The 18,593-nt window shown below is 34.7% G+C and overlaps 2 protein-coding genes and 1 long non-coding RNA gene across 7 annotated transcripts in view; 2 read left to right on the plus strand and 1 right to left on the minus strand.

Moving 5' to 3' along the window:
* The window catches only part of LOC140985159 (uncharacterized), an 8,587-nt gene extending 6,712 nt beyond the window's left edge, over window positions 1-1,875 (plus strand). Inside the window, exons 2-4 of one of the 2 annotated variants that reach the window (XR_012176714.1) lie at window positions 327-470; window positions 1,335-1,499; window positions 1,736-1,875. This is a non-coding gene — a long non-coding RNA (uncharacterized lncRNA). Of the gene's footprint in view, window positions 1-51; window positions 471-1,334; window positions 1,500-1,735 lie in introns of those variants that run through there. The other variant, XR_012176713.1, reaches the window with a different exon arrangement.
* A 1,237-nt stretch (window positions 1,876-3,112) lies between these two features.
* LOC140984951 (3-ketoacyl-CoA thiolase 2, peroxisomal) lies at window positions 3,113-7,316 on the plus strand. The gene is made up of 14 exons (XM_073452654.1): window positions 3,113-3,351; window positions 4,538-4,614; window positions 4,729-4,813; window positions 4,911-5,037; window positions 5,115-5,213; window positions 5,317-5,384; window positions 5,474-5,581; window positions 5,659-5,736; window positions 5,844-5,976; window positions 6,052-6,148; window positions 6,261-6,384; window positions 6,474-6,582; window positions 6,856-6,939; window positions 7,029-7,316. Exons 1-14 carry the CDS (start codon window positions 3,256-3,258, stop codon window positions 7,136-7,138), a joined length of 1,395 nt encoding a protein of 464 aa, XP_073308755.1. The 5' UTR covers window positions 3,113-3,255; the 3' UTR covers window positions 7,139-7,316.
* Window positions 7,317-9,189: 1,873 nt separating this feature from the next.
* LOC140984376 (uncharacterized) lies at window positions 9,190-18,177 on the minus strand. Of its 4 annotated transcripts, none has more exons than XM_073451754.1 (11): window positions 18,025-18,177; window positions 16,637-17,384; window positions 16,249-16,342; window positions 14,388-14,637; window positions 13,992-14,258; window positions 13,817-13,879; window positions 12,465-12,665; window positions 10,946-11,031; window positions 10,156-10,252; window positions 9,939-10,037; window positions 9,190-9,484 (listed from the first exon to the last, which is right to left on the minus strand). In XM_073451754.1, the coding sequence occupies exons 2-11, from the start codon at window positions 17,379-17,381 to the stop codon at window positions 9,422-9,424; spliced, it is 1,965 nt and encodes a 654-aa protein (XP_073307855.1). In that variant the 5' UTR covers window positions 17,382-17,384; window positions 18,025-18,177; the 3' UTR covers window positions 9,190-9,421. The 4 variants fall into 4 exon arrangements, with proteins under 4 accessions (XP_073307855.1, XP_073307854.1, XP_073307852.1 ...); XM_073451753.1 differs by adding an exon at window positions 17,742-17,825 and having other exon boundaries at window positions 16,249-17,384; window positions 18,025-18,152; XM_073451751.1 differs by having other exon boundaries at window positions 16,249-17,384.
* Window positions 18,178-18,593: the final 416 nt, after the last annotated feature.

An 18,593-nucleotide genomic window follows, 5' to 3' on the forward strand; every position in this document is an offset into this window, starting at 1 on the left:
TAATATAATGTATATATATATAGGTAATAGATAGATAGGACATCTTTGTGGGACTTGAAATCTTAACTAAATGGGCTTCTTTTTCAAGCGTCTAGAAGGATAGACCCATAAAATTGGAGGAGGAAAATTTGGATTTTCAAAAAGAACAAAAAATTACACAAATCTTCAAAAAAATATCGTGAGAGGGATCACCTCCTGCCAACGGGGTCCATGTCAAGAGAGTAAAAGATTAAAAATTACTGCTAAAGTTTTATATTCCAGTTGCCCTGTACATTTCCTCATTGTATCTTATAATATGTGGTTTCCAATTCGTTTGATTGCTGCAGGTTGAATCTGAGTATTTACCTTTGTACGCCAACTACGGTCTCGGGCTTGCCACATGGAGCCCACTCGCATCTGGAGTTTTGACTGGAAAGTATACCTCTGGAATTATTCCACCTGATAGTAGGTTTGCCTTGGATAATTACAAGGTAGAGATAAGAACATTAGTTCAAGTTCTGATTGATTCATTACCTACTAGACTATTGTGCATGGGCCGCAAAATTCTGTCTTGAATCTCCTGTCAATAATGTATCTCGATCAAGCTATTTTGGTTCTGTAAAAAATTAAGTTTGAGTTATTAGTACTTAATGTATAGAAACAATGAGTTTGAATTGTCCAAGCTCAGCTATATTGTCAAAAGTTAGCATCAAGAATAGACCACGTCAATTTGACAGAAATGTTTGCTACAAGTAATGCCTCATTAGAATTAAAAGTTTTGATTTCTTTAAGTTCAGTTCTGAATTTTTTTGTGTTAAGGGCGTTCATTGTTTTGTTTGTCCCTCAAATTGAATATCACCCCTGGACATTATCACTATGATACTCTCTCTATTGGTAATTTCAAGAAGTGGTCTGGTCTATAAGTTTATTGCCACTGTGCATGTGTTATATGAATGCTGAGTTTTGTTGTTATTAGGCCGGTTTGGATGCAGAAGTATGTGATCTAAAACAATGCTTTATTAAGCTGGCCTGCTGGGTTTTTAAGCCTTTCTTTTTTTTCTTAAAAAAAGGCAGCTCTGCGCACGATAGACTCAATAGAATGGTGAATTGTTTTTTAAGAAAGTTGAAGAAGGAATCTAGATACATTTTGAGGTTTGTGGCTTTTTTAATTGCCTTTTTTCAAGGGAAAAAAATCCAAGCACAACTCTTTTTGGAAAAGCATTTTTTGTTGCTTTTTTGATAGAAGCTTCGGCATCCAAACGCACACATAATTGAACTTAGGGTTAGCTGTATTACCTTTCATTTTCTCCTCCTGTTATTTGTGTCAACTTGATTTGTGTGCTTATTTCCCGCAGAATCTTGCGAGCAGATCACTGGTAGATGGTGTTCTGAAGAAAGTGAAAGGATTGAAGCCAATTGCAGATGAGTTGGATGTACCTTTATCTCAACTTGCTATTGCTTGGTGTGCTTCGAATCCTAATGTCTCATCTGTCATCACTGGTGCCACCAAAGAAGCTCAGGTAAGCTGAATGATCTTTGTCCCAAATGTAGAAATGATTTGTCATTGTTGCATTTCCACTTTCTCCATACATAAATGATCATCGCATTGTATTAAAACTTGGGAAATGCATTTTTTTGTGTGTGTATATTGGTGTCGAGAAGCAACATTTGTCCCTGCTTATTCCATAGCTTTGGAAATATGATATTTGGGTTGCCATTTATTAATCTCATATGTTCAATTCTCATGAATCCCAAGCCGGTGTAACATTTGGGAGGAAACTATCGTTCATGTTTTGGCAAAACAATGCAAATATAGCACTCGGGCTACGGCACGATGATCAATCCTTTTCGTTGTTCTTTGGTACTTGCTATTGATTTTTATTCATATTTTCTGCAATGCAGCTTGAAGAGAACATGAAAGCTGTAAATATCATTCCTCTGCTTACACCTGCAGTGATGGAAAAGATCGAAGCAGTCGTTCAAAGCAAACCTAAGCGCCCGGATATTCATACCGGTAGACCGCCTATACAAACTTACATTCCTATATGATTTTGATTCATTTTGAATCCCTTGTGAATTTAATGTTTTGTATTGTTTTTACTCGTGGTTTTGTGGGTGTCACTTATAATTTCTGGCACACATTTTTATAAATTCGTTTGAGTATTATTGAATTCGTTATTTATTTTTTAATCCAAAGTCTCTTGATGTACATTTTATAGTTCCAGTTACAAGATTATTTTGTTTGAATTATAAAAATAGATCGTTTTTTAGTTATTTTAATAATCAAAGGTTGTATCGACTAATGCTCAGCCTAGTATCTTTAACGAATAAGTCTCTCGAAAGACGGTCTCACGAATCTTTAACTGTGAGACGAGTCAACTCTACCGATATTCACAATAAAAAGTAGAGTAGGTCTCATGTGAGACCGTCTCACGGATTTTAATCCGTGAGACGGGTCAACCCTACCCATATTCACAATAAAAAGTAGAGTAGGTCTCATGTGAGACCGTCTCACACAAGTTTTTGCCTAAAAAGTAATAATCTTAGCATGAAAAGTAATATTTTTTTATGGATGATCCAAATAAGAGATCTCTTTCACAAAATATATGTTTTTGTCATCTTTAATAAACTTTCAATATTTATTTGATGAGATTTTTTTTAATAATAATCAAAAAAAAAAATTTCCTTGCACGTTATATAAACCACAAATATTTGGACTCATTAAATTGCCTCCATACCATTAGGATAATTTAGATTACTTAAAACTCGTACCAAACTTGTGCCGATTATTACTATGAAACTCACACGATACCGAACATCAAAACCTAGGATTAAAACAAATCAAAACATTTGACTAATTTCCTTTAAAAATAATTATAATACAAAATAGATAGCCTAATTTCTAAATATGTTTTTCTTTGTTCAAAAAAAAAATAGTAAAATGAAATCAATAATTGACTGCCAAATTTTTTTCACAAATTTACCAAAAAATCTCACGAATCAATTTTATGAAATAGATCGGACTCGAATATTTTTTCAGTAATCCGATATTCGTCCCTATAAGCGCGTCGCCAAATTTATATTAAAGATATTTTTGTTTAATTTTTTAGAAATGAATATAAAGACAAGTGTATGTTATTATTTCATCATTATCCTCTCACGCTTCCCAATACTGAGTATATGTGTGTGTGTGTGTGTGTGTATATAATTGCATATACGTAACTGTTCTTGGAAATTTAGAAACCAAGCAGTATTCGATTATCGTATTTGGAGGAAATGGAGAAAGCTGTTGAGAGGCAAAGAGTTCTGCTGCAGCACCTTCGTCCATCCTTCACTTCTTCTTCGCTAGAAGATATTCAATCTTCAATTTCGGTCAGATTTTGTTTTTTACTCTGGGGATCATTTGATTTGTGGTTGATTTTGTTTTGTTATTTTGAGTTTTAAGTTGTTTTTTCTGTTTGATGATTGAGGTGGGGATCCGGAAAGTTTTGTCTTTTTGTTCGTCTTGATCTGATCACGATTAAATGATTTTCTTATTCCCTGGTCGCTCGTGTTAATATAAGCACTTAGGTGAAATACTTACCCAGATTGAAGTCAAGCTTACAGATTTAGTTCTATGCTTGAATTGAGGTAAATCGAAGAGGTACCATGAGCAATTAGCTATGCCATACTTGTGTTATGATTTTTTTAGAGGCGAGTCTAAAAGAAATAGTGGAGTCTCAGAATTGGCGATCGTATTATTTTCTTCCGATGAAAAATAAAATTCTAATTTGCTGCATATAATGACTTTGAGAACATAATGAAATCATCACTGGGTAAGAAAATTAAGATGTTTTCTGGGTAAGAAAATTAAGATGTTTTCATTAGACCTTACCGATATTTGGTCCTGGGATTTTAATTTATTGAGATTGAGAAAGCATAAGGACAACCAAATCAGTAAAAATCTGTACTCGTAAAAAGCAATATCAATCTGGTCATTTCGGATGCGAATGAATACGATGAAATAAGAAAACTAAAAAAGTTTTTACCAGCAATAAAATCATGTATGTACTTGTACGAGTACCTCCTTCGTGTTTTTCCTTTAAAACCAAATAAAGGTAATGTTTTTCTTAGTGCTATCTATCTTTCTTCGACGAAATCCAGACATGGTCCAGGTTTTTCCTCTGAGACAATCTTGATAATTTTTTTTCTTTTTTGAGTTAAAAAACTTGTTAAAACTTGTTAACTATTGTTTGAGAATAAATAAAATCAGTAGAATCAATCTGTATACTGTATTCATTCCTCTCCACGTGAAATTTACTGATAAGGTTTTATTTTGTTGATATTTTTTTATAAAAGAAGTCTAACAGCAGCAGCATAGTGCTGAAATATTGGAGATATATTGAGATGAAACTATGCATATTGCCATATTAGTTGCATAAGTTTTGGCCGAGAGGTATAATATGTTGGAATGTGGGCATTACATGTTGTTGTTGCTTTAATTTGCATATACACACGTTTTTTGTTCAGCTGGAGATTTGTTGCTTTAACTCACGTATGCTCGTTTTTTTTTGTTCAGGCATCTGTATGTTCAGCTGGAGATAGCGCTGCCTACCAACGGTCTTCGGTATTTGGTGATGACGTGGTTATTGTCGCGTAAGAGATCAATTTTTGAGCATTTGTGCTACGTTAACATTTTTTTGAATAATCATACTAGTTTTATTTGAGGTGCCATAACTGAAGCATTTCATTTTCTTACTTGGTGTGTAGCGCCTATCGTACTGCATTATGCAAGTCGAAGAGGGGTGGCTTCAAAGATACCTATCCTGATGATTTACTTGCTCCAGTTCTGAAGGTGGGTTTGGTTCTGTCGCAAAATACTTGTTATTGTTGTTCTGCTTGAGGTTGGAGTTGAGGACTCTGATATGTTTGTTTGTTTCTTTCTGTATCAGGCGCTGATAGATAAAACTAATGTCAAACCCAGTGAGGTTGGGGATATTGTAGTTGGCACTGTGTTGGCGCCGGGCTCCCAAAGAGCAAGTGAATGCAGAATGGCTGCATTTTATGCCGGCTTTCCAGGTACTTATTCATGCCGTTGTTCTGCAACCGTTTGTTTTCCAGGATATCACTGATTATACAGGGTTGTTTCCATGCAGAAACTGTACCTGTCAGGACCGTGAACAGGCAGTGTTCGTCTGGCCTTCAAGCTGTTGCTGATGTAGCCGCAGCCATCAAAGCTGGGTTCTATGATATTGGTACCTTTGTTTTGCTTAGAACTTCCTTGTAAGCCAACATTAGTCTGAACTTTTTTCTAGTTTCATGGGTTAGCTAACTCTTTTCGATCGCATTTTTCACAAGGGATTGGTGCGGGTCTAGAATCAATGACTGCCAATCCTATGGCCTGGGATGGATCAGTCAATCCAAGAGTAATCCTACTTCTGTCATTCCCTGTATTAGATTGAGTTTTTTGGTACATGATTGAACTGTAGAACTTGAAATGTTGTATAAATTCCAGGTAAAAACTATGGCTCAAGCGCAAGATTGTCTTCTTCCAATGGGTATTACTTCAGAAAATGTTGCCCATCGTTTTGGTGTCACGAGGCATGAGCAAGATCAGGCTGCAGTAAGTTCAATATATCTGTCAGTTCATGGTTGCATCCACGCTGACCATGTCTTTGATGGATTCTAACTATGTTTCAGGTTGAATCACATAGAAAAGCTGCAGCTGCAACCGCTTCAGGAAAATTCAAAGATGAGATAATACCCGTGAAAACTAAGGTTACTTTTGTCAAAACTTTTCGTTTTATTTTGATACTTGGTTCAAATGTTAAGTTCAATTACTGTCAACTTTTCTGGTGGTAATGGCATCTATTTGTTTTAAACAGCTTGTGGACCCAAAATCGGGGGATGAGAAGGCAGTCACAATATCTGTTGATGATGGCATACGACCTAATGCTTCACCATCAGATCTGGCAAAACTGAAGCCTGTTTTCAAGAAAGATGGTTCAACAACTGCTGGTAAATAAGATCTTTGCGCAACTGTTTCTCATTTAGCATGAATTATGTTATGCTACTCTTGTGGTCTGTGCTCAGGGAATTCTAGCCAAGTGAGTGATGGTGCTGGAGCTGTGCTACTGATGAAGAGAAGTGTTGCAGTGCAGAAAGGGCTTGCCATCCTTGGTGTATTCAGGTTTGTATATTTATTGGTTATTTAACCTTGATGTTAAAGCTTTTTGCTGCAAATAAAAAAGCTGGATTATGCTCCTCCATGCGACAAGTCTCATACTTTACTGCTGTTGCAGGAGCTTTTCTGCTGTTGGTGTGGATCCTGCGATCATGGGCATTGGACCAGCTGTTGCCATTCCTGCAGCGGTCAAATCTGCTGGTCTTGAGCTTGATGACATAGATCTTTTTGAGATAAATGAGGTAAAATTTAATTCCAAAACTTAATGTACTTTTCATATGCACAATTGCACCGATGTTTTTATTCCTAACATGAATGATGCTTTGAGCAGGCATTTGCTTCCCAATTTGTTTACTGCCGTAAGAAGCTGGAGCTCGATCCTCAGAAGATTAATGTTAATGGAGGCGCAATGGCTATTGGACATCCTTTGGGAGCTACAGGTATTCTTCCTCCTGGCTAAATTGTTGATCTACCAATAATTTTGACTGCGTTCTTTCCTTCCACAAGTATCAGTTTTCTATTTTGTCTGCTAATGCTAATCGAACTCATGTATGTGGATCTTTTTATACTAAGCTGCACCAAATATTAATTAGGTTGAGGCCATACTGCCTAATTATAAATTCTTAGTAATAACAATAAAATTCTTCGAAAAGTGATATAAACTATTTGTCGATCAACTTAAATGTATTTATCAAAATATGTGCTTGATTCAGGAGCTCGATGTGTAGCTACCTTGTTGCATGAGATGAAGCGTCGAGGCAAAGATTGTCGCTTCGGTGTGATTTCCATGTGCATAGGTTCGTTTTTTTCCCATCTCTGTGAGCGCTCACGTGAACATAGTTTCCAGGAACGCCAAATTGAGAGTTTTATTTGAATTTGAATACAGGCACAGGTATGGGGGCAGCTGCTGTCTTTGAAAGAGGCGACGCATGTGACGAGCTATCTAACGTACGGACAATTGGAACACACAATTTCCTCTCCAAAGATGCTCGTTAAATGCCATTTAACCATACAAGTTCCAATAATATTCGAGTTTGAACTCAAAAATGAATAATGGCGTGTAATGACTTCAAACTTGTTCCATCATAGTTTTGTTCTTGGTATAACGGGCAGTTGTCTGATATGAAGGATAGTTATATTTTTAAGGGAAAAATGGATTGTTATTTCTTTTGTTTCTTTTGAGCAAATGTCTTCTCCTTTCCTTAGCTAACTGCTACTCTGCTAGGTTCGAATTTAGCACCTGTGAAGAATACTCTATTGCAATGAAAAAATCATGATGACATCGCAGTAAATTCTGTTTGACATATTGCAAGGAAAAAATCATGATGACCATTGTCATATGCAAAATGAGTCTTTTTAACCGAAATCCGGTTAAATATAAAAAATGTATTTGTCTCGATGAAAATTAAATAGGCGTCTTTCTATCTCTTAATTTTTTTTATAAACAATCTACTCTTGTTTAATCATCTAAGAGTAGGTCTCTTGTGAGACGGTTTCACAAATCTTTATCTATGAGATGGGTCAACCCTACCGATATTCACAATAAAAAGTAATACTCTTAACATAAAAAGTAATAATTTTTCATGGATGACCCAAATAAGAGATCTGTATCACAAAATACGATCCGTGAGATCGTCTCACACAAGTTTTGCCTATCATCCAATTCATCAACAAGGTCGAGAAAGAATTCATGGAATTTTCAAGCAAGAAATCATGGTTTATTGTAGGGGAAATCTCTCGCGTTGGTTTTTAATCACGGCACGAATACGTATTCAAAAAATCGCTTTAGCAATAATAGATAGTACAATTTTTATTTTTAAAAAAACTATTTAATTTTCATGACTTGAAATAATTATTTTTAAATATCACACTGAGTTTTGGTTAAAAAAAATTCTGGATAATAGATAATTACAACCGTAGAATCACCCGTAGTTTGAGGTCATGTTGTATATAATGTGTTCAATACAACTTTAGAAGTGTCAACAATAGAGTATGGCATGTTCACCAACGCATAGTTATGATTAATGGAGGCAATGTGACTTTGACTCGTAATTGTAATTGTAAGTAAATGAAGAGTACATAAAAAAAACATCATGTTCAAATAGTAATTTCGCTAGTTTTAATTAAAATTGTTTTAAATTTACATTTTTATATTAAATTTAAACTCATATTAACTAATTTTGATATTGTCAATATGACACTAAATTTTTTTTACAGTTTTACCATTCATAATATTTGTTAATTAACTTCACATGTGTGAATTTATTAATAATTTTTGTACATCTCTCTACTTTTTTTCGATTTTTTTTTCAACTTATCTCTCGTTTATTTAAAAATTTAAACTATTTCAGTAAATCTTGTTTAATATATAAATATCATTTTTAACTAGAAATTAGCATAGTAATAATAGTCGTAATTAAAAAGCCATTTTCATTTCATTTGTAATTGAGATTGGTGATAATTTTTGTAGGTTTACTTGGAGTTCAAAAATCAACATTTCTAAGATCTTATCTATTACCACAAGGAGAGAGATGCAAAACTATCATTCACAATATTTTTTAAAACATTAATAAGGTTAATTTAGAAAATAATTATTTGAAATACCAAATAAGATCATCTAGATTTTTCTCTTTAATTCGTTGACCACTTCTGTAGTGTTTTCAAAAACATATTTTAATTTACAATTTTCAAATATTTTATTAATTAAAAGTTTGAAAATACTTAAAATTAACTCTTACAAAAACTTAATATATAGATACATACCTACACCTACACGATACCATTCCAAGTAAACCGTATTCTATATAGCTGGTACTTTCCAGAACAAAATATACAATATTAATCTATTCAATTCTATAATTTGAAGCAACCCAATCCCAGAGGACTCTTAATTTGCATAAAATTCGAAATACATGTTCTTATTAAGCAGCGATTTCAGAAGAAATTTTTTTGAATTTCATAAGAAATTTTTTTTGAATTTCATAAGAAATTTTTTTGAATTTCACCATGAAATTCAAGAACATACAATTTAGACCAAAATAGCAACATTTTTCTCAATCCAACTAAAAACAAGCTATGTAGTTATTACAATTGATTCAAAAAATAAACAATTAAACATTATTGTACAGGACTATAGTTCATCGATGCGTAGAGTTACCCTTCAGAAAAGCTATTTAAAGAGAGACAAAAAAATAGTTCCAAAAGATACCTCAACAACCAACGTGGTGTTGCCTTGTAACTTGGTTTCACGTACAAGGAACAAAAAAGACGATGAATATATCAAGTTATAGCTGACTTGCAGACGGGACACAATGTTCTCCTCTTCAGCCATGGATCAATACACTGTGACACGTGAGAAGGGGGTTAGTAATCGCCTTTACCAACAAGGTCAAGCGGGAAATCTCCAACTATCTCCTTTCAGTTGTCTGACGGTAAAATATTACTTCACCAAGTTGCAGTGAAGAAAGATCACAGCTTTTATAGACATTTCAAGGCAAAGGTAGACATGATTACTTCAAACCAGAAGATTGTGTTAGTTGCATGAGATAAATTCAACTAAAATAAAACTACAGTACACAGAATATTGGAAGCACACTCGCATGTAGAGTGACAGATTACAAATACATGTACATAAGTCAGCACACCTAACTATTTATGTGCACATTTGTGTGTGTGTGTGTGTTTGTGTGTGAGCGAATGTAGGCAAGTAGATTGACATCTATGCATGGATGATTTAACTAAAGACAACGATAACTAGCATGCGACGATGGATAGGTGAAAAAGAAAAGCCTCGTACATCTTTGTGAAATTTGTGCAAGCAAGGGAGATGGCGGACGGTGTCGCCGATGGTTGGAGTTTCAAGACAAATTGCACAGGCCTCGTCAAAATTGTCACTCTGCAAGGACAAAAATACAATAAGCAACTTAGAAACAGAAGAAGTGTGACTTAACAAAGGCTATTTCATTCACGAAATAATATGATTCAATGACAGAATCAATTCTAAAGATGATTACCTGAACGGTTGATTGCGGGAGGCCATTAATCTGATGAACAGATGCACCACCATGATCATTGTTTTCATCAAGAGCTAATAATGTTTCATAATCATTCCTAACAAGATAATGGTAAGAAAAGTATAAGCAGCTTTTAATAAACAGACGGGGATTTTGGAAAGTATCCACAAAGTGAAAAACCGAGAAGAAAACAAAAGGGGATCCAATAGCCTTCAGACTTTAATGCTCCACAATCATACTACATGACGAAAATTTGTTGAAGATATATCTGTTCATCCTACACGTCAAGTAAGAGAGGAGTTTGTGTTTTTTCATCATCCCATCCATCTCTCAACTTTTAACAGTCTCTAATTCTTAATACACATAAAACTCACAAACCCTGTACATTGAGATTTTTAAAACTTCAGATCATTTAAAATCCAGAACTATCTATTATCGCTCCATTATTGTCTATGATTTAGGCATAGCCTCCATACAGTTATCTAGCCACACAAAATAGAAGAGCATTTCTCCCTTGGTATTCAAAGTAGCTTCAAAATGAGGAGTAACTGCCTAATTACGCAAATCATGATGGCAGCATGACAGTGGTTTTAGACAGACACTATGAAGCTTGAAAAGAGAAAAGGGCAATCCATAATTTCATATCAAATTAGGCTGTCAAAGATCATTCAACATTGTTCTTCTGTGATCACTCCATCAAGTACTATTTCACAGGTACCAGATTGGATATATGACCCTGTGCTTACACTCTCTTATAATAATGGCACACAAAGTCTCAGACAACACTCACTCATTAAAATCACGATGAGTTATAAGGTTTCCGGTGCCGACTTCCATGTCACTGAAAGTTTCTAATGTTCCCAGAATATGCATTCTCTGCAAAAAAGAAAAATATTATTTAGGGACCCCCAGAACTTGAGAGACTATATTATCAACACCACACTTGCAAAATTATAAATTGTAGATTTGAGAGAGGAATATTTCTCATTATAAATTATACCGAGTACAATACAATATTTATACAAATAGTGCAAATCAATCACCACATAATTAGGACTTGATCTTAGCTAACAAATCTCTTAAAAACCACCATTCTAAAATTAGTTGATCTAATCCCTATAAATCCTTTCTATATTTACAATAATATCAAATTCCTAACTTTGTTCCATCATTCTACACTCTCCCTCAAGCTGAGATAGATATTGTTCTCGCACAACTTGTGACTTAGTTCTTCAATGTTGGTTCTTGGAAGAGCTTTAGTGAGTATGTCTGCTGTTTGTGATTTTGTACGAGTATGTCTTCTCAACTTTTTTTCTGAAATGAAATGTCGATCTATCTCGATGCGTTTGGCTCTATCATGATGTACATGGTTCTTTGAAATGATAATGGCTGCTTCATTGTCACAAACAAGAGGTCACTTCAAAAGTTGGGCTTTTTGTTTCATTGGTCATGCCAGATTTTTACCACGAAGAAGGCTAGGGTTTTGAGAGAGTAGGCATTGGTACCATGTAGATTCGAGAGAAGAATATTTCTCATTATAAATTCTACCTGGTACAATACAGAATTTATACAAATAGTGCAAATCAATCACCACAAAATTAGGACTTAAACTTAGCAAACAAATCTCCTTAAAAACACTATTCCAAAATTAGTACGATCTAAATTCTAATGCGTATAAATCCTCTGTATGTTTAGAATAGGATCAAATACCTAACTTTGCTCCATCATTCTACATAAATTAAATCACAAAAAAAAAAAAAAACTTTATGTTTAGCAACAAGATTATGGGCATACAACTGAGAGAGTGAAGAAACGATATGGATCCACAATGTCCATACTTCCTCATGCATCAACTGTACATAATGGCATAAGATATGCCATCCAACTATCACTCACAATTTGCAACTTATTTTTGTGCAACAAGCAGCCTAAACATATACTGTTTAATAGACAATATTAAATCAAGATATGAGCAGGCAAATCAAATAGCTAAATATCCTCAAAGCTAGCAGCAACTGTAGGTCCACACAATAGATAGGTATTTCAACTTTGATATCCATGTGCAAACCAGTAATCTGCCATTAAATCTTCAATGATTGAGTGACCATGCAACAGTTATCTTTACATCTCAATTAGCTGGAAAACTTACACAACCATTACTCATCAGATGCAAGTATGCGACAAAAGGCGAGTTCTGATTGTACAATTAGCTAATCTAAGCCTCTACAAGTAATACCCAAACTAGTATTGAATTTAACTGATTGTCCGAAATCAAATGCAAGACGAAATATATAATAACTCAACCCTACCATTTCAACATCCATGTTTGCAGGGAACAGAGAAGTTCTTCCTCTTGACGGCAACAGAGTACGTGGTTGCCCAGGAAAACGACCCCTCGGTCTCGTCATTCTTCCCAGTGTAGAAGCACGAACTTGAGATCCTCTACGCGAGAGGTTTGAAGAAGATCGAGACTGGGATTGTCTTCGCAAATTGGACATCAACAAACCTCTCTGCACAGAGCACAAAAGCCAAAAAAAATTCTCAACTAAATTTTTTAGCACAAAAGAAAAATGATAGCAATAATATACGATTTAGGAAACAGCCAAATGACCAGAATATTAAGGTAGTCAAATAGATTAATACATGAATCGAGCAAGAAGACAACCATAGAAGGTTTAAATGAAGATAATTACAGTCAACTCAAAATACGAAACATACCATCCCATGTAATCTGGAATGCTATATTATAGACAAAAAGTTTTAATGTTAGGATGGCAATGGGAGTTCTATGCGAGCAAATGCACCTATAGAACAGGAAAGCGTTACAACTTACAAGTACATAACCCATCAGCCATTCTACATTACAGTGAATGTTGGGTTATAAAAAGATAGTATATTTTGAAGAGGAGCAGACCAAATGCGATTATTACACAATAATAGATTGAACTAGAAATACACAACTAGAGACAAGGTCCAAATAACGAGTTAAAAATATTTGATATATATTTTAAAGATGCTTGAGATACTTTATAAGAGATCACAGTGTACCTCAAAATTCTAACAAAATTTTTTTTGATCAGAAACGAGATCATATTATATATATAAAAATCATGTAATGAATAACGATTCCAAAAAGCGGATAAGATATCCGCTCACAGCCACTAACACTCAAGACACATCAACAATATATTAATCTCCAATTTCTGATTAAGTCTATAATTAAGAACATAGCAATCTCTTTATGACTCCTAATCCACAAAGAAACAACAATCAAATATTTGGTATCACAGTTGATTTATTCTTAATAATCCATTGAATTATTAAATATAAATAAAGCATGATTATCTAATATAAATAAAGCATGCTTAGAAACAAAGTGTTAACGATTTGCGCAACAGATCTTCCAAGACAAACGGTACAATGTCAATATACATGCAGATATACACATGCATGAGCACAAAAACATATCATACATATACTAGTAAATTTTAATAACGAAACAAAAGGAAGGTAAGTACACAATGGGAATGTAAATCCTGCAAGCTAGATAAGTAGCTGAAACAATCACACAGTAAACAGGTAACAAGGGTGCGGGATGGGCAGATTCCTGAAGTCCTTTCAGTTGTAGATTTTATAGTTATTCTGCAACAAAATATCTTACACTAGAAAAGGGGTGATTTGAATTGTCCTGGTGCTGCAAGACCGTAGATATGTGTGTATCAACCTGTCATCGAATTTAAAATACATAACAGAAACTAAATTTAATGTCTAATCAGAGGCAAAATATTCAAACATTCTGAGATGTAGTCTTGTAAACAAAGGAAGAAACTGCTAACTCCAAGAACTGGCAAGTCATTGTACAGTTGTTCCTGAAGTTCACGAGCCAGGAGCTCATCTGCTTCAACCTGTTTAGCCCTTGCAACTTCACCATGAGTATTAGGTTTAAAATCATCATCATCAATAGTTTGATGTAAATCGGTCACATCTCCAGAAGTTGATCTTGAATTTGATGGTCCTACAGATGAACTGTGAATAACAACTTCTGAATCATCAGAGACCGATGTTGAACATTCACCCGAATAACTCGAAATGGTTCCCTGTTTCTGTCTTTTGATGAGTATGTTAGTGGAAGAGGGATACCTATTTAACCGTCCTAATCGAGCCCGAGAAAGGGGTATTGTTTGCCTTTAAGGAAGACTGGAAACATGCTCAGAGGAAAATATATTTGGGACCTTAGAATCGTCATCATCAGTAGCAGCACCACTTCCTTTCTCCCTTTTTGTCATCCTCTTCTCATTGTGTTGATTGGCATACCTTGGGACATCCAGTTCCCTCTTTAAAAACTGTTCCTCACCGGTTGATGAGGAACACAGTTCCCGGTTATGCGTACTTCTCCATTCACCTGATTCTCCAATGTGTTCACCTGAGCCCCTGACGTAATCACTGGTTAATTTAGCCTTTCCACCGAAACTGGAAGAGCTCCTGCGTGCACAAAATATTCCTTTAACTACAATGATGCTTAAATTTTAGAATTTAGCACATAATTCCCTATAAAAAAAAACTTTCACCTCACAAAAATAGAAACCACTAGTATTAAAAGCAACTGCTACAACTTATAAAGTTCTCATTCTTTCAGTTTAACAGATAAAATTTCCTCTCTTCCCCGCAAACCTTCATCCAACTGCAGTATTTCTACACATATTTTACCACGCACAAACCAACGACACATACAATAACCCATTAACTGCTTCATAATTGTATTCCGAATTTGCTGGCTACCTATAACATCAGTTTGGGATGCTGTATACTCTCAATAAAAATAACATGATTTAACTCAACAAATTTGAAAATAGAAATTTGTGGAATTTTGAAATGTTATTTGAATATAGGTTTTGAAAGTTAGATGCGATTTGATCTGATATAAAGAAATGTGTAATGATAAGTGAAAAGGGGAGATAAATAATGACTGTTTGAAAAAAGGAGAAAAAAATGTGAGTGTGTTATAAGATCTCATTTAGCTAAATATCCAAATATCTTACAAAATTTAGATCTTAAAAGATGTTTTAGTAGCTTATCTTTAAATATTATAACATATTTTTTTACAAGGTTCTACTAACATCTACAATCAACTTATAATTTCCTCAATGTGTTCTCAGACATTTTAAATACCTTATAAGCGGAGAATAAAAGCTCTAAATGAGTTTTGAATAGCTTACTTAAAGTGTGATATCATGGTTAGACTGAAACTTAGATTAGATTTTCCCAGTGTGGGTTCTTATAATGTACAAGTAATATGAATTTTTTAGGTGAGTTGAATTGAATGGAGTCCAAAGAAATGGAGCCTATATCACCTGAATCTTATCTGGTTGCTTCCCCCACAAGATTAACATCTACTACAAATCTATTATGATTTTCTTCTACTCTAAAAGGTGAATATTAAAAAATTAAAGCTTATCTCTCAATGTGCATATGTTCTCTCCTGTTATTACCCAGGAAATTATACATGAAGATCCATTTCCCATGGAGAGCTCATTCAAAATAAAACAAATATAGAAATATTAACTGCAATCAACATATAAACACACAAGCATCTAAGCCATACATCCAATAAGATTTGATAGTGGAAGACGGAGTCATATCTCCAGATCTTTCTTCGTCTCCACAGGCTAGACTAGAAGAAGATAACTTTCACAATCATGAATTTCTCGAGAAACTAGATGAGCAAGAATCCAAGAATCAGCAAGATGATAAAATTTATACTAGATGTAAAAATTATAACCTTTAATAATCAAAAGGTGCGGAAACATATCATGTAAATATATGTACCACAAAGTCAAGAAAATGAAGAAATCGAGAAAAAATGGCAGGCCTTTGGAAACTACATTACCAAGAAAAATTGAAAGTTGTGAGGAGAAAGAGACCGAACTCTTGGTAAAAAACATAAACAGATGGAATCAACAGCCATGATGATTCATAGACATTTTTACAGATTTCATCGGGTAAAGATGTACAGACTGTAAGCACCCTTGGTCCCTAAATGCAAAAAATAAATTCAAAACATTCAAAATATATGGAAGTCTACGAAATAAATACCTGCTAGGTAGATTTTTGTTTTTTATTTCAGGGTCTTTTGAAGTACATGGATACATGATCACTCCTTTTCCCTTTCTGGTGTGGGAGTTGTGACCTTCAGAAACCAAATCCCCGATATCGAATGGAACAAGTGGACCTCCAGAAGTTATAGCATCATTATTATCATGCGCAAAACAATTATTTCTTTTCCCAGCCAACTGTTTCACCTTAGCTATGTTATAGGGTGATATACATCCATTCCGCACCAATCTCTTTTGCTTGTTTACACTAGGTGAGACGATGGGTTCATGAGGAAGAGAACCATCGTCACCAGGTTTGTTTCGAGTATTGTCAACTAACTCACTGAGTTGTGCATAATCATTATTTGAAATAACTTCAGTCAAATTACCTGTTCCTTCACCAGCACTGCTCCGCACAGTAGATCTCAACAGGTCCTTAAAAGAAGAAGCCCCATTTGATATTGCTGATCTTCTACTGCAGTCAAATCGACCACTGCCAGGCATTCCACCTGGTAATGTATTTCCATGTTCAGGACTATGCAGACTCATTTCTGTCAGATCCACAAAACCATCTTGAAAAGAAGAAGAAGAACGAGATTTATAACTAAATGATGGCTTTTCTATTTGTAGATGCTGCGCTTGACTAGAATCATCGCTTTGGTCAGTAGGTGCCTTCTTCCTAAATAAGAGAGGGCATTTAGAGGAAAATGAACTTGCCATAGAAAAACCTGCAGAATTAATGGGGTGTAAGGAGTTGCTGGAACTACTAGCACATTTTGGAGGACGCGAAGGCTGCCTTCTGCTTCCATTGTCAATGACCATTGACCGGGGATTATTTTTAAATGAGGATGAACTTGTCACAGAAGGAGCTGCAGGATTCAAGGGCTGTAAAGTGTTGGTGAAATAGCTAGTACCCTTTGTAGCACGAGTTGATAGTTTTCTGCTTCCACTTTCCAAAACCAATGGTTGAATTTCAATCTCTTTTTCACAAAGAATTTGCTGTACTAGATGAGAAGGGATATGTGAAACATGCCTTTCCTCTTTGACACCACTCCTCTCATTAATCATTCGTTTAGCTAATCTATCGGGAGTATCGGGTACATCCACCCCATCATCAGTGTCCACTGGATTCATATTCTGCAGGACAAACCAAGCCATATCGATTCAATTTAATTGACAACAACTAGGAACATTTGAAACAACACTTCTACCCATTATCTCAATAATTCACATCCTCCAGAGTTCAGAACAGCGGAGAATAGAGGGATCGATAGAATATATTTCATAAAATTAAAGAGAAATGATGCCATATACCAAATTGGAAACAATCAAGAGAAAAATGCTAATGCTAGTGCGACAGCTACATGCAATGGTAACACTCGACGAACATTTACTTCCAAAAAGAAAATCATATCAAATTCAACATTTCGAATTAAAAAAAAAAAACCTAAATTCATTCATGATGTAAAATAGAAAAGATAAAAAGGTTCAGACCCTTGTGAACTTAATGCCCAATGGAAGGTTGAACTCAACCTTACTGGAGAGATGGAAAAATATATCAAACACTAATTTCAAGTCCTGGAATTCCACGATAATTTAACTATTAACTCCAGCAATAAGATTTTATTGCCTCGAAAAGGAAAAAAAACCGACGATTAACAAAAATACACCCCAAGGATCACTAAAACTATTCAGTTTCTCAAGAATTAGATTCAATTAATTAACTGCAAACATAAATAACTGCCGGAAAATAAAAAATTTAGAATTTAATGCCAACCTCGATTATCTTCTCGTCTTCCACCTTTCGGGACTCCGAATTTCTGAAAGATGGCGGACGAGATTACTTTGGGCCTACATTTTTACGGTCCACAGCCCAGAAACACCGTTCCCGTAATTGATACCGAGCCCATTAAATTATTTGGATTTGCAAATGGTTAATTTTTGACGACATTTTATGCATCTGTTTCTATCTATAATGTAGAGCCGGGCCTCCCACCCTGCCCCAGCCTGTCAACTCGACCCAACCCAACCCAATCCATCACGGATTAGACCGGTCTATCCTTCCAAAAAAATAGATACATAAATCATTATAAATAATATAAATATTTCGAAATTCTCAATTAGACATAAATCATTATTATAATATAAATCTTTCAAAAATTATAAATCATTATAAATAATATAAATATTTCGAAATTCTCAATTAGACATAAATCATTATTATAATATAAATCTTTCAAAAATTATAACTCGTACGTGAATCATTTCAAACTATACAAATATTTTAAAACCTATCAACCATGCAAAAAGCATTCAAAACTAGCTGGTTAGACATACGTCCTGCGT

The sequence above is a fragment of the Primulina huaijiensis genome, chromosome 9 (genome assembly GCF_012295235.1).
Source record: "Primulina huaijiensis isolate GDHJ02 chromosome 9, ASM1229523v2, whole genome shotgun sequence".
NCBI classification, from domain to species: domain Eukaryota; kingdom Viridiplantae; phylum Streptophyta; class Magnoliopsida; order Lamiales; family Gesneriaceae; genus Primulina; species Primulina huaijiensis.

Bases quoted from the DNA above. Each gene is read 5' to 3' on its own strand.
- LOC140984951 (XM_073452654.1), top strand. From the start codon at position 3,256: ATGGAGAAAGCTGTTGAGAGGCAAAGAGTTCTGCTGCAGCACCTTCGT. The intron at 3,352-4,537 runs GTCAGATTTTGT...TTTTTTGTTCAG, and splicing joins ATATTCAATCTTCAATTTCG to GCATCTGTATGTTCAGCTGG. The intron at 5,385-5,473 runs GTAATCCTACTT...TATAAATTCCAG, and splicing joins ATGGATCAGTCAATCCAAGA to GTAAAAACTATGGCTCAAGC.
- LOC140984376 (XM_073451751.1), bottom strand. From the start codon at position 17,381: ATGAATCCAGTGGACACTGATGATGGGGTGGATGTACCCGATACTCCC. The intron at 10,253-10,945 runs GTGAGTGTTGTC...TTATCTTGTTAG, and splicing joins ACTCATCGTGATTTTAATGA to GAATGATTATGAAACATTAT. The intron at 9,485-9,938 runs GTACGAGGCTTT...CACGTGTCACAG, and splicing joins TGCACAAATTTCACAAAGAT to TGTATTGATCCATGGCTGAA.